Here is a 14,026-nt window from a genome sequence, read left to right as displayed (position 1 = left end):
AAATCTCGAGTCCTTCCTTCAGAGTATTTAATTGTTCTGCATATATGTCCATGAAGATATCTCTGTGTGTTTTTATTCTTAAGTTTTAGTGGTCGAGTCGTATTTTTCGTCGCTCTAAATCACACTGTTTGATCGGGAAAATTAAACAACTTCGCTGCAAGTAGGAAAATCAAAAGAAAGAATTTCGAATAGGTTAATTAACTTTCAAGTTTCGACACAGATCAACAGCCATATAGCAAATTAAATTAAGCTTCTAACCAATAAAACAAATTAGCTTTGATTTTGTATCGCTGCTTGAAAGGAAGGTCTCATTTGTAAGTTTGAGAGCTGCATGTAAATTATGTGTATATGGAGGTCGAAGGATGCCTCCCTCTGGTTGTAAGGGTACGAATTACTACCTCTAGTCTCGCCCTAATTTGTAATAAAATTTGTACTACAAGCTAGTTTTTATATTTAGAATCAGAAAAAAAATATTAGTTCGAATACATAATTTCGTTCACTAATTTGGACGAAGCCATTCAGTTATTTTTGGAAGTATATAATTGACATGACAGAAACATCTTGTTCAGTTGAAAATCTGTCTTAACGATGTTGTGCTTGTGCATGCATGTGCTGGTGATTTTGGATGGTGAAGGTTTCAGCAAAACACTCCAAAGGATGCTCAGTGCTGTGGGGCAGGGCTGGTGAAGATGGGTCCCGCCTGCCATTTACTTCACCGACTTGCTCGGATCCCTCCAAGTATATGCTTTGGCATTCTCTGAATCTCTGCAAATATACTTGCTCCTCAAACATCTTATAACCCACAAACACTGCTGCCACACGTTACGCGTTAAAATAATCTTGCATATTGTCATGGTTGCTTGTGTAAGATGATTATTGAGTTAGGTGAATATTAAGCTTATTTCTGATCATTTTTATGTTTTCTGGTCATTTAATTTCTTGTCCCTTGACTTTGATCTGACTAATACCCATGACAAGGGTAAAAAGTATATGAACTGGAATTAGGACTTTCGACCAGAGAATCCTATCAAAGTTGAATTGGATTCAGATTCCTAATACTTAAGTCGGAATCAAAATCAACGGATTACAACAGATCTTTGTATCATTGCGCTTAGTCAAGGTGAATGTCATTGCTAGAATTGTCACATAAGATTACCTTGGCTCCGGTTCGAGGACTAACATGGATATTTTCAAAGCTGTCCTCCAAACCGTTACCCTTTAAAAACCACCTATCCATTGACCATTCGTCATTCATTTGATAATTGTACGTATCCTAACAGTGCCAAACTGGGTCCTCAAGTTTTGGTTTTACAATGAAACCGCCATTACAAAATTTTTCCGGCTTCTATTTTGACATAGTGATCTGAACCAATTCAAAGGGAATGGGGGTCACTTGAAATTTAAGCTCACGAATCAGAGTTCGCGAATTCTCTGTACTAATCAAGGCCTTATTTTGCAGCGGTACAAGGGTGTGTGAGATATGACTCCCATAGAATTCTGATACGCCATAAGCATATCACCTATTGATAAAAGGACTTGAAGGGCGATGAATCACGAAACAATGCTCCTTCTAAAATTTCAATCTGAAAAGAAAGATAATCCGGGACAGAGCCCAAAAAAGCTCCAAAGCAAACCCCAAAAATGTAAGTCCAATTGCCTTATTGTGCTGTGTGTGATACCCAGATTGCCGAATCAGTACCAACTGAACTGTAAGCCTCTATGAAGGAACCGAGAAGCTAAACCTAAAACCAGTCTTTCCAAGATCATGCTCATGCTGCCTGAGTATGTAGTAGAAATTACCCTGAAAAAGTGTGAAGCACGTCAGAGGAGAAACAGTGCCAGTCTTGCCATTACAATAATATTGTTTACCTAGGACATCACTACTTAATTCAGACAATGCGGTAACACGATAACATCTTCAGTCATATTTTCATGCCAATAATATTATAATTTTATAACCAAATATTAAGTCACTCTCAGAACGTTAAATTCTCACTTGGAAATGCATGAAAATAAAGAAAGCGGTTTTTACTTCTTTCCGTAAGTTATATACTCCAAACAAAATATATCAGGTCAGGTATTTTTTTGGGGGGGGGGGGAGGAACATATCAGGTTACCCCAAAGTCCCCACTTGCTTTTGTACATCATTAACACCCAATCTCCGCCGACTTTTGGTTAGTCTCACGCTGACCAGTGCTTGATTCAATATAAGCATATAAATAAAATAAGAGAAACTAACCTCTAGGCGAAAAACTTTAGTTGGAATAACAATTCCGCATCCCACGGACGTTCGAAATGAATCCAAAATTTTTTAGGAGAGAACTTCCTGTACTCATACTCAGCTAACTTGGCAATATTCCCAGCACCAGCAAAAACATGTCCATGGATCCCACGTTCTCTTAACCAGCCGACAGGAAGATCAAAAGAGAGATCTGCAAAAGCAGTAACAGCAAGATCTCCTCCAACGAAGTCCCTTCTAGAGGAATCGACATTGTCATCATTTTTTCCATCTTTACTTTGTCTTCGTGGTTCAGTAGGACCTAATGCCCTTGTCCTGAATCCCCATAATGTTGTTGGCCCTCCTAGGGTACAAACTGGAGAGAAATCACCACCCAAGTAAAACCTCTCTGGCAGGGGAGAAGGCTTGTTCAAGAACCCATGGCCCCATGGAAAAATGACACCAGCAGAAATCCCAAGGTTGAGCGCAGTATGGAAAAACCCAAAAGGAATGGCATATCGAACATCAAGCTCCTGCATTGGATGAGGGAGGGTTAGTCGGCAAAAGAAAGGAAGGAAAAAAGAGAGAAAATTAATATGCACATGAGGGGCATTACAGCAGCAGTTTGTTGTGAATATATTTTACCAAGCTAGTAGTAATATCAACATATTTCCATAGCAGGCTGTGATTAACTAACAATTTAATCATATTGATTAAATATGATATACCCATGCAACCGCAAAACACTGTCCAACATATGAAACAGAAAGCAATAACAGCAAAAGGGACCAGGGGATAATTTACAATTAGTTTGAACTCTTCAAACTACCATGTAGATAAAATAGAATAACAGCACTAACCATGGTCCCTTTCTTCTGGGTGAAACTAACCATGACTTATTTTATCACTAAAGTACAGAGGAAGAGCAATGACCAAAATGATGAATGATTCCACAGCCACAAAAAAATTAAGTCAAGCAACCATAGGCTCACAGGTGCTTATCATAGAAGTACCTCCCAATAATCATTCACCCCTTTTTTTGGATTGACCTTGATCAGTAACTTCCTTTTAACATTGTCCAGTGAGTTTTCTCAGGCCTACATCTACACTCTACTGCTCCAGACAATGGCTTGATTGTCCCAAGAAGAAAGCTATATAATGATTTTTTTTTTTTAAAAAAAAGAAGCTAACACCACAGGATTTTTCTTCCTTCCAATTTTTTGGGAGTGGTTGGGGGGTAAAATCCTAGATGATTATAGGAAAATAAAAACAATCAAGAAAGAAAAACAAGTACTTGATAAACCATAACAATACTGGAAGAAAACACAGGTCCTTTAAAGTAGGAGAGAAACAAGTACTTTGTACTGGTTACATGGATGACCATTGACAAGCATGACATGATATATAATCATTTGCCAGCAATGGAAGAACTTGACTTCAATCCTCAGTGAAGGGTTCTGCATTTTTTAATTTCCTCTCATTTCACCCTAGGTCCAAACTTGTCATGGTAACAGCAAATACAGCTGATTAGATTAATTCAAGAGATGCGTAGAATGGAGACATATTTATATCACATGAGATGCTCCAAGGAAAAAATTTACTCTCTCAAGAAGTAATTATATCAAATTCTCTGGGACCAAATTTCTGAATTAATTATATTACTCCTCCCATGCTGAAAATCATTTTAGTCTTAACCTTATACTCATTAATTTCATCATTTCAGTTCAGAATGTCTGATCTGCATCAGTATGGACATTCTAGCAATAATTATGAGAGGTTATCATGTTTTATTCACGACATATTAAATTGTAAATCACTGACGAATGGAGGTAAAAGTAAGGAATCCATCATACCTGACGCAGAAACCGCAAGCTCCTGTGATCTGGTGCAAGGCCACCTAATTGAGTTGTAGAAAGAAAAGCATATCCTTTTGTAGGCCTAACTGGTGAGTTCCTCTGGTCAATCTTAAATGTATACTTCAAAGATGACAATAAACCGTGTCCAATCTGCCTCCTAATAGATCTGGACGACATTTGTGATGGATCTGTTATGGTACGCCATCCAAGATTGTACACCAAATCATGGTGCTTTGTTGATAATAAGCCAAGAGACATGCCAGATGACCGCTCCTTGTACGAAGAATACTGTTGCCAATCTTGGGAATGCATGAATGCTCGTGCCACAACAGGGGTTAATAATCCTTTCAATCGAGGCACAAACACCCCAACACTCACCTCTGAAGTTTGATTGGGACCATATGCTACAGAACCATCCCATAGATCACCATAGCCTAACAAGTTTTTGAACTTTAGAGCACCTTCAAGAGACCAAGAACTAGACTGCAATTCATCAGAGAATTTATTCAAGAGAAAGAGAGAAAGAGAGAAAGAACACTAGATTCACTTGTCAAGTATAGACACTCAGTAAGAATAGGCAATCCAAAGTCATGCAAACACTGTCAGGTCTATGCACGATGAATACACTATAGGCAACAAAAATATCTGTGTCCTAACTTGGCAAGGTCACCAAAATCCTAGCAAGCCACATAAATAAACATGGCACATATACCATCTTTCATCATGCTTTCTTTCCTAGATGTAAATTTTAAAAATATTAAAAGGACTCAACAAGGGCATTTCAATAACCAAAAAAAACCCAGCTGCAAGAAGAAGAAGAAGAAGAATCATAATCATAATCATAAGGCTCAGAGGATCTATGGACATGATGCCAATGAAACATGAACTTATGGGAATCAAAATCAAAGCGCAGTTACAACTTACAATTAGATAAGGTATTCGGAATTTCATCCATATCCATTGTAAAGTATATTCCAAAAATCCACTATAAAGTATGTTCCTTGAAATACTTCTTTCCAACCAAATAGTCTGCATCAGGTAAAATATAAATAACACTGCAATATATTATTCCTGCTCATCTATAACCATACTGCTAACAGCTAAGAATATACAGGTACAATTGTTTTTCTGCATCGTAATGCATTAATTGGCTGTATCACGGCTGCCACTTAATATTAAAAGGTCATCACGTAGAAAAATCGACCTACACCTTTAACACCCTTATTCCTCAAAAATCTGGGAGAAGTCAAGGTGGTGTATGCATCCAAAGAGAATAATCGAAGGTCGTACTAAAAGATGACAAGGACTGCACAGGGGCAAGAGTAGCTGCTTTCTCAAAACTTAACTGGAGCCTCTCAGAAGCCTAACGAATAGCCAATTAAACAAATAAGTAAAGATAAGTGGGCATCAATGGTGCTACAAGCCATCATTTTGCCATTCAAAACATGACTTCTAATCCACCAAATGATTACAAAGTATAAAAAGCTACTACCATCAAAGATAGAAGAAGCTTCTTAATCCTAGAATGGTCATATTGGACAAATCCGGAGCACCAAAAACCTTCTACCCAGTTCAAATCCCAACTTTTCATAACTCCTTAGTTTATGATGCTTGCCGTTGTAGTTATCTCAATATATATATATATATATAAAAGGTAAGAGATTTTGCGGTACTTCAAGTGTAGAAAAGCATCCTGAATGAAAAGGTACGACTCCAAACCTAAGAGGAAATATATGGGCTTGCTGGAACTCACACAACAGAACCAAAATTTCCGGTTTCATCAGCAATAATTTTTGTTGTCTAGAATCTAAGCGGGCTTAAGATAACCAACACCAAATAGGTTATGCTTTTACTGGCATAGATCTGCAACGTGTAATGACATCTGATAAACCAACTAAAACGAATTGCTATTTTAGATATGTCATTTTATTTGTGCCTGCGAAGTCCACATACTGTAAATTTCTTTATAATGCTTCAGATCAGACTACTATCTTGCATGCCAACCGTAAATTATTAAATCATTTTAAATCTTCAATTCATTTACTTGTGACACCTCAGCAGCCAAACGCCACAGTTAACTCTCCAGTAATCCATGAACTGCAAATTGAACCACACAAAAACGATTCAATCTCGAAATAGTATCTAAGAAGGAGAGAAAATGACTGTACCGAGGGTTTTGAATAAACGCCAACTTCCCCAGAAGGTTTGCTATCGCTCTCTGAGACCTCAATGATGACATTGGCAGTACCAGCCAACTCTGGCGGTCCTGGTTCAAGCTTAATATTGACCGCATCAAAAATCTGGAGGCCATGAAGTTTCACATTGGCAATTTTTGCCGCTTCCACCAGCTCTCGCATAGTTGTGGCGTTCTTTATCCCCTCCACCTCGACCTCGATCACCCAATCCTTGGTTTTCGTATTCCCCCTTATTAGAACATCATGGACTCGAGCAGGAAGATCCTGTTCTTCGTTTTCTTCATCATCCTCGACTTCCTCAGAGTCATCTTCTTCATCGTCTTCATTGGAAAAATTCTGTGTATCGTAGCCATTTTTAGGGATTGGGGGAAATGGAAGTGGATTGTCTTCTTCTGAGTTTGCCATGAGAGGTCACCAGAGTAAAGAGAGAATCGGCGAAGCGGAGGAAGCTCCGCAAACAGAAGGAAGACGGCGACGCAGGAGCAGATGGTGATTACTGGGATTATTGAATACTCACTAACCGTTCCAGATGTTTTTTTTTGGATTAAAAAACAGAATTCTGTGACATTTTTAACTTTTCAATATACGTCCATAGTTTCAATATATATATACGTCCATAGTTAATACTCCTCCGATCTTTAATATAGGACCCAATTTTTGAGTTAATTTTGGTCCTAAATATAAAACTCATTTATCATATTTATCAATTTTCTCTAAATTACCCCTATAGATACTCCCTCAACCATAATCAAATAGAAAATGGAGATGGGGTATTAAAAAAGACGATTATAGTGTTTTAGGAAAAATGTGTCACTTTTCTTATAATTAACTAACTTACCTACCTTCTTTAATCTAATCAAATTAGTTAAATGGGTCTTATATTAAGGACCGGAAGAGTACTAATTTCAGTTTTTAATACAAGAACTTATTTAATTTTTATTTTGGTTCTAAATATAAAATTTTAATCTATTTTATCTGTTATATTTATCTATTTTTTAAGATAATTATTCTAATAATGATAGTTCTAACAAATAAATTTGATTAGTAAAAATATTTTGATAAAGACAACACTTCTTTACTACATACAACTAACTTAACTTGTATTCTTAACCTATTCAAATTAATCAACTAGATTTTATATTTAAAATTGGAGGGAGTATAAAATTTGTAGAAAAGTCATATGTCACGAAGGGTGTGCAACAATAGGATCCACATTTTAGATTAGAAATGGAAATGCTAACTGAAAATTTTGAGCTGCAATTTTGTTATAAAGTTTTCAATTTTTTAATTTGTGATTCTAATTATAATTGATTTTGTAATTATATTCATAAAGTACTTTTTATTCATTTTTCATAGAATGTAAATTGTCAGAAGTCAGAACACTCCCAAATGAGGAAAAACACAATTGCACACCTCAGTTATAAAACCTTTTTATTTATTCATCTAATTTTGCCAACAACCATTTTATTATTTTTTTTGCCGACCAACAATCATTTTATTATTGATGTCAAAAGAAAATATCATCCAAATATTACAAAGATAAATTAAAATATAAACTATGAACAATATGCGAGTTGGAATTTATTCAGATGATCTGTGTTAACAAAATTACAAAAATAGAATCACCTTTTTCTTTTTTAACATCAAAATCACTCGCGCACTAACGTAGTTTGGTATGGAATATTGAAGGAAGGATCCAAATATATCTCTAGATAAATATTATGACAAAACACACCCCAGAACTAACGCACAAAAAAAAAAAAGCATGTGTAATTGAATTGTAAAGGATAGTACTCCTCCAGTCCTTAATATAAGACTCATTTAACTAATTTGATTAGATTAAAGAAGTTAGGTAAGTTAGTTAATTATAAGAAATATGACATGTTTTTCCTAAAATACCATAATCATCTTTCTTAATACCCTTCTTTTTTTTACTTGATTATAGTTGAGGGAGTATCCATAGGGGTAATTTAGAGAAAATTGATAAATATAATAAATGAGTCTTATATTTAGGACCAAAACCAACTCAATAATTGGGTCCTATATTAATGACCGGAAGAGTATAATGTTATTAATATGTCGATTAATAGTATAACATTATTCAGGTAAAAAAAATAGTATAACATTATTAACAATTAACAATATAATACACTTTCCGTATTCTATATAATATAAATAATATAAGCTATTTTAAATCTTAAATTTATAGCAAAAGCGAAGATGTGGGAGGTCCCTTAACCTAACCAAATGATATTTGATATATTCTTACATTTGAATATTAATAACTGTAGGCTTTGTTTATAATAATTTATAAGCAATTTTTTAATCATATTTTATGAAAAGAATACGAGATAAATATGTAAAAATTATTTCTTATCTAAAATACTCACTCCGTTCCTTATTATAAGAGACATTTGATGCTTATGCCATGTTCCTATATATAAGAGACACTTAAAAGTTGTCTCTACTTTTTTGTGTTGATTTCCTATTTTACCCATATTTATTGTCTAACTCACACTCTCTCTCCCTCTCACTCTTTCTTTCAATAATTAATTATTCTCTCTCATGCTCTCTCTCCTATTAATGAGGGCATTTTGGAAAAAAAAATATATTGTTGTTCTTAACTAATTTTAACTGCTTTTTTTATCAACGTAATTTGGTTATTCGTCTCTTATAATAAGGAACGGAGGGAGTACTTTTTAAGTTCTTATGAATTGCTATCCAAACAAGCACTTAGCTTGAAAATCCTAAAATTGAAAAAGAAAAAACAAAATACGAAGAACTTGATCAGCTGAACTTAATCACCATTAGTTTTCAGGTGAAAAAGTTTAATTTGCAGAGCTTACAGCATGATACATAATCATGGGGATTTTTATTGGTGTTTTCACATTGTAAATACAAAGGTCACTCTAGTTAAAATTAAGAGCAAAGCAATAACAAATTATTATGTGTTAAAATGATATTGTCTTCTCTTTATTATGGAAAGGGGAAAATAATCGCGACCTCGCCGCTCAGCGCGCTCATGCTCAAATTCAAATCGGGCGAAGTGTAATCGGCAGCATCACAACCAATAACGTCCACCGCCGCCGATCGTGCTCCGAAATGGCCAGCCAAGACCTCTTCACTTCCTTAATCTCCGACATCGAGACCTACTCTGGCAAAGACCCTCTTCTTCCTTGGCTCCGGTATGCCTTTTCTCTCCCACTCCCCCTCTCTTCACTCCTCTAACATTCAAGGCCACTTACAGTGTGAGTTGGTGCAGAGGGATTCGAAAGATGAAGGACACTCTGTCTCCCGCGGCCCTCCATGAGAAGCTGCCGGATTTCTTACAGAAATGTGCACAGACTTTCGAGTCGGATCGACGCTACCGGAATGACATGCGGTATCTTCGGGTTTGGCTGCACTTGGTAACTGAAGCATCGTTTTCCTTTTTCAATTGTTATTTGCAGCTAATTGATAGATTTTTTCAGCGTATGCTTAGTTGCTGAGAAATGGGGTTGAAAAGAGTGATGAAAAAGCTATGATTTTTTTATAAAAGATAGCTATTATTTGAGTTATTGTGTTGATTTTAGGAAGTTCATCATCCGCTTCCGGATTAAATAAAGGGAAGATCAAATGGTTTATTGTCTTTTTCCTTGATTTTCAGATGGATTTTGTAGATGACCCATTGTCGCTTTTGAAAACGATGGAGGTGAATCATATTGGGACAAAACGCTGCCAGTTCTACCAAGCATATGCTCTTTACTATGAAAAGAACAGGAGATATGATGAGGCTGAGAAAATGTACCATTTGGGAGTGAAGAAGTAAGTTTTTATGCAGCAATCAGCAATCACCATTTTTGTTTGAATTAACATTATGCTAACAACACACTAACATTCAACTCCCGCACATGTTTTACAGTAAACTGCACATTATTCCGAAAGACAAAAACCTTATGAATAAGAAAAATATTACCTTCGGTCCTAAATATAAATCTTTGTAGTGTGATTTGAGTAAATCTTAGGACCGGAGGTAGTATTATTATGGCCCGTCGAAATGTGTCTAATGCCATGACAATCCTCCAGTGATCTTAAATTTGCTATCTTTTGCCCCCAAATAATTGATGTTCCGCACACCTCCAGTGAAATGGGAATCAATCATCAATACTCATCAAACCGCCATTTCATTATGTCACAGAGTTCAATCTCGGTGCATATATTTTTCTAAATGAATTTTATCTTCTGTTATCTGAAAACACATTAATGCCTGTAATAAGTATTTTGTTTTGTTTTTTTTTTTTTTTTAATTCTCAATGATCTGTACAGAGGAAAGATATATAATTTGAACGTGAGAGTGATTTACCTTTTAGCTTATTGGCATAGTAGATGTAGAATATTATACTGTTTAGCTGGTAGTAGACGCCTATGAGCCTATCCTACCCAAATCTTTCAACTATCATCTTCTTTTTCCTTTTGTGTCGAGCAGCCTTGCAGAACCCATGGATGACTTGCAAAAATCATATGAACAATTTCTTGGTCGCATGGAAAGAAAGAAAAACAGAAAAATCCAGGTAGTGCCCGTGGATGTGTTCTTTTTGGCCTGAATTTCTTTGTTGTTTGTGACATTCAGTGACATAATTTTAGAAAGATTTCCATCAGCAGCAGGAAGGGAGAGCTTCCCGGAGGCCTCTGTCTACGAAGAATATTCCAGCTCATATCAACAAGACCGAGGGGAAAGGTGAAGCATGTGGTATTGAGAGTAAAAAGGATCAGGGCAAGAGGTTTTTAGATGAACCGACAGTTGTAGGCAAGTTTGTTGGCACTGCCCTTGTCGGAAGGTCTGAAGCCGAAAATGCCTGCCATCATGGACTTGTGGATCCTACAATAAATATGAAGGAAGCAATGAATGCGATTAACAATATGTTCCGTGAGCCACTTGAGGATGTTCCTATAGCCAAGAAATCACACAAAAACCGATCGAAGGAAGATCAATTTACTCCGAAGGGATTGGAGGTTTTTATTGATGAAAGCTCGGATAATGGAACCAAATCATCAGCTTCTCCATCTCTGCAGCACAACAATGAAGCAGGCCAATTCCATCAAGAACCACTTCAAATATACATTGATGATGAAGGGCCTGGTGAAACTAGTGACATAAACGATGAACAGAGTGGTGTCCGGAATCTGCCAGAAGATTTTACTTCCTCTGCTTCTCGATTGAATGCCTTTGTCTTTCCCCGTCCTAAGAACCTTCCTTCTGAAAGTTCTGGAGGTATGGATGCGCGGAGTTCCCGTAAGTCAAAGTTCAGAGAGGATACAGTTGTCCGCCGATTTGTTGGATCCACCATTTTGGATGAGCCAGTGGTAGAAAATGTTTGCCATCATGGTTTAGTAGACCCCACAATCAACATGAAGGAAGCTATGAATGACATAAATAACATGTTTGGGAAACCAATGGATTTTGTTAGACGGAAAAGATCGATGAAGCAGGAAAAGGCACCGGAGTGCAATAACAGAAAAGAGTGTGGTGGGTTTTCGATTCTTGCTGATGATGACTTGGAAAATAAAAAAAGTCCACAGCCTCCCAAACTGGCAGGGAAGTCAACGAATTCTGATTTATTTGAGCCAACTCTCATCACTAAGGAGGCAATGGACGACATAAACAAGATGTTCAATATGCCATTGAATTTTTAAGAGCAAATTGATTGATTGGTGATAGTGATATGTACCAAAAACTGCAAAAATATTGAGTTCTAACAGAGTTGCCTTTGATTTGCCTGGGGTAATCAAATGCGAGTTGTCTATTCTGTGGTGTCTTCCTCTTTCTGTCTTGTGCGAACCTTTTTGCTTATGAAATGAAACTCAAATTCAAGGGGAAAAAATTGCTTCATGATATTGCACTCTAGTTTATTACATGAATGTGACAAAAACACGGCGACAATTTCCTGCTAGATCAACATAATATAAAACAGCAACTGTCAAACATAATACTGAAACGGATCTCAATACAAATGTTTTAAAAAACAACCCTTCAGGCAACATTATTAGAATTGAGTAGTGTGAGAGCAATCATTGGGACGAAAAGCCAAGGGCCAGCAGCATATATGACAGCCTCGTATCTGCTTCCATGCACTCTCTTGTTCTCATAACGAAGTGGAGCGCCATCGAGTGCATAGTTGACATTGGACAAAACGCTGCAACTTTCAACAGGAGACCAAACAAGCTTGGCGAAGCAAGATTGGAGGGGATGATCCAACAAACAGTTCTGAACCTTGAACCCTTCAAGCTGAGCAAAAAGGTAGCCATGCCTGTTCGTCTCAAAGACCTTGTAGTAGCTAACTTGACCCTTGTAGTTCTTGCAGGTAACACTTACTTTTGCACCAGCAATGGGCTTGGCTCCAGTCAAAGACCAGGTTCCATATTGGTCACAGCTCTGACAGTAGACCATGGCTTCCACTACCACCTCTGTTTTCTTCTCCGTTGGGGCATAGTCATTTGCTCCTGTTGAAGGGAAGACCACTAGGAGAAGCAGAAGAGAAAGGGTAATGAGGTGCATGCTTGCCATTTCTCGTAGTTTAGAGTTCAGAGCTGAGGGACGAGTGACTCATAGTGGAAGAGATGGTATGTATATATAGTTTAGTGATATTCGGGAGAACTGCTTGCAACGTGCCCCCCATTAGGCCAACGACTCTGATTCTTCATAGCTGTCTACGTGGAAGCCACCTTCAAGGTTTCTTTCTTTCTTTTTTTAAATGAATTCAAGGTTGCATACTTGAATATGTGAGTAGATTTTTTTTTTTTGGGTACATGTAAATCGATAAATCTGCCTCGTGTTTTTTTTTTTTTGTTATACGAGAATATACCATGTGTTAGTTGTGTATCCTGTGACCAAAGCTTTGTTGGCCCCAAAAAGTCATGAAAGCTCTAGGAGTTTGGTACTTACGAGATGTTTTTGGGCTTTCTGTGCCGGTGGGTTGGGGGTCGACTTGATGTTTTGGGCTTGTAGGCTCGTTATTTATCAGTCAATATAAGGCCCGCTTGGGTTTTGGAAAGGAAGGAAATGAAATGTGTTACGATAGAAAAATAAAATGAACTAAAATGATAACGAACATTATAAATTTATGCAAGGGAAGATTAATTGAATGATAGTGAGATGTAAATAAGAATTCATATGTACAAAGTCATCAATCTATTTTGCTAAAAAAAGTCATCAGTCTAGATTTCCATTTTCAAGAAACAGTGATTATCATGGGAGAGATTATTTACACCATTATAGTCAATCAAATATAATTATATTAAAATAAATCATAAAAAATGCTTACGTTGAAAAATATTATAGAAGTGTTTGGATGGGAACTAAACCATATCTCTAAAAGTAATTTTAAAGTATACGAAATAAATATATAAAGGGATTTGTTTTGATTTGTTAAAAAGTGCTTTTTAAAAGCACTTTTGGTGATATAAGTGGACATATAGATCGGCTAGAAACAAGAATAGGATGAAATAAGACTTCAAGAGAACTTGCTTCTTGCAACTCCAAACACAAGAAACCAAGCGGATGATCAGAGTAGGACTTTAAGAGAACTCGTAATTTACAACCCTAGCCATGAAGAGACTGCAAGGTTGATTGGTCTCTTGATATTATCGAGTATTCTCACGAGAATAGGAGGATGCAAGCAATGTTCACACAAAGAGAAATAAAATTCTCATATTATTAATTATTTAAATCATCTCCCTCTAAAATACAAAAAATGTAGGCTATATTATAGGTGACTATA

At 36.5% G+C, this 14,026-nt stretch overlaps 2 protein-coding genes and 1 pseudogene across 5 annotated transcripts; 1 reads left to right on the top strand and 2 right to left on the bottom strand.

Annotated features, from left to right (window-relative positions):
- Positions 1-1,608: 1,608 nt before the first annotated feature.
- Positions 1,609-6,756, bottom strand: LOC114740537 (sorting and assembly machinery component 50 homolog B-like). The gene is given in 5 exon segments (XM_028928697.1): positions 1,609-1,801; positions 2,240-2,304; positions 2,307-2,751; positions 4,072-4,557; positions 6,243-6,756. Coding segments are annotated over 5 exon segments (1,512 nt in total). The 5' UTR covers positions 6,675-6,756; the 3' UTR covers positions 1,609-1,717.
- A 2,559-nt stretch (positions 6,757-9,315) lies between these two features.
- Positions 9,316-12,130, top strand: LOC114740507 (probable inactive serine/threonine-protein kinase bub1). 4 transcript variants are annotated; one of them, XM_028928690.1, is made up of 5 exons: positions 9,316-9,454; positions 9,532-9,676; positions 9,916-10,073; positions 10,735-10,819; positions 10,914-12,130. In XM_028928690.1, exons 1-5 carry the CDS (start codon positions 9,372-9,374, stop codon positions 11,940-11,942), a joined length of 1,500 nt encoding a protein of 499 aa, XP_028784523.1. In that variant the 5' UTR covers positions 9,316-9,371; the 3' UTR covers positions 11,943-12,130. The 4 variants fall into 4 exon arrangements, with proteins under 4 accessions (XP_028784523.1, XP_028784517.1, XP_028784510.1 ...); XM_028928684.1 differs by having other exon boundaries at positions 10,911-12,130; XM_028928677.1 differs by having other exon boundaries at positions 10,908-12,130.
- Positions 12,131-12,189: 59 nt separating this feature from the next.
- LOC114740545 (non-classical arabinogalactan protein 30-like) lies at positions 12,190-13,050 on the bottom strand (annotated as a pseudogene).
- Between the last annotated feature and the right edge of the window lie 976 nt (positions 13,051-14,026).

Source organism: Neltuma alba, unplaced genomic scaffold (genome assembly GCF_004799145.2).
Source record: "Neltuma alba isolate B1F8T4 unplaced genomic scaffold, ASM479914v2 tig00000563_pilon, whole genome shotgun sequence".
Classification (NCBI taxonomy): domain Eukaryota; kingdom Viridiplantae; phylum Streptophyta; class Magnoliopsida; order Fabales; family Fabaceae; genus Neltuma; species Neltuma alba.
This window is presented reverse-complemented; position numbering and strand designations above follow the sequence as displayed.

Excerpts from the sequence above, each read along its gene's own strand:
- LOC114740507 (XM_028928668.1), top strand. The coding sequence starts at position 9,372 with ATGGCCAGCCAAGACCTCTTCACTTCCTTAATCTCCGACATCGAGACC. Across the intron at positions 10,074-10,734 it reads TACCATTTGGGAGTGAAGAA|CCTTGCAGAACCCATGGATG; the intron begins GTAAGTTTTTAT and ends TGTGTCGAGCAG. Across the intron at positions 10,820-10,892 it reads AGAAAAACAGAAAAATCCAG|AAAGATTTCCATCAGCAGCA; the intron begins GTAGTGCCCGTG and ends ACATAATTTTAG.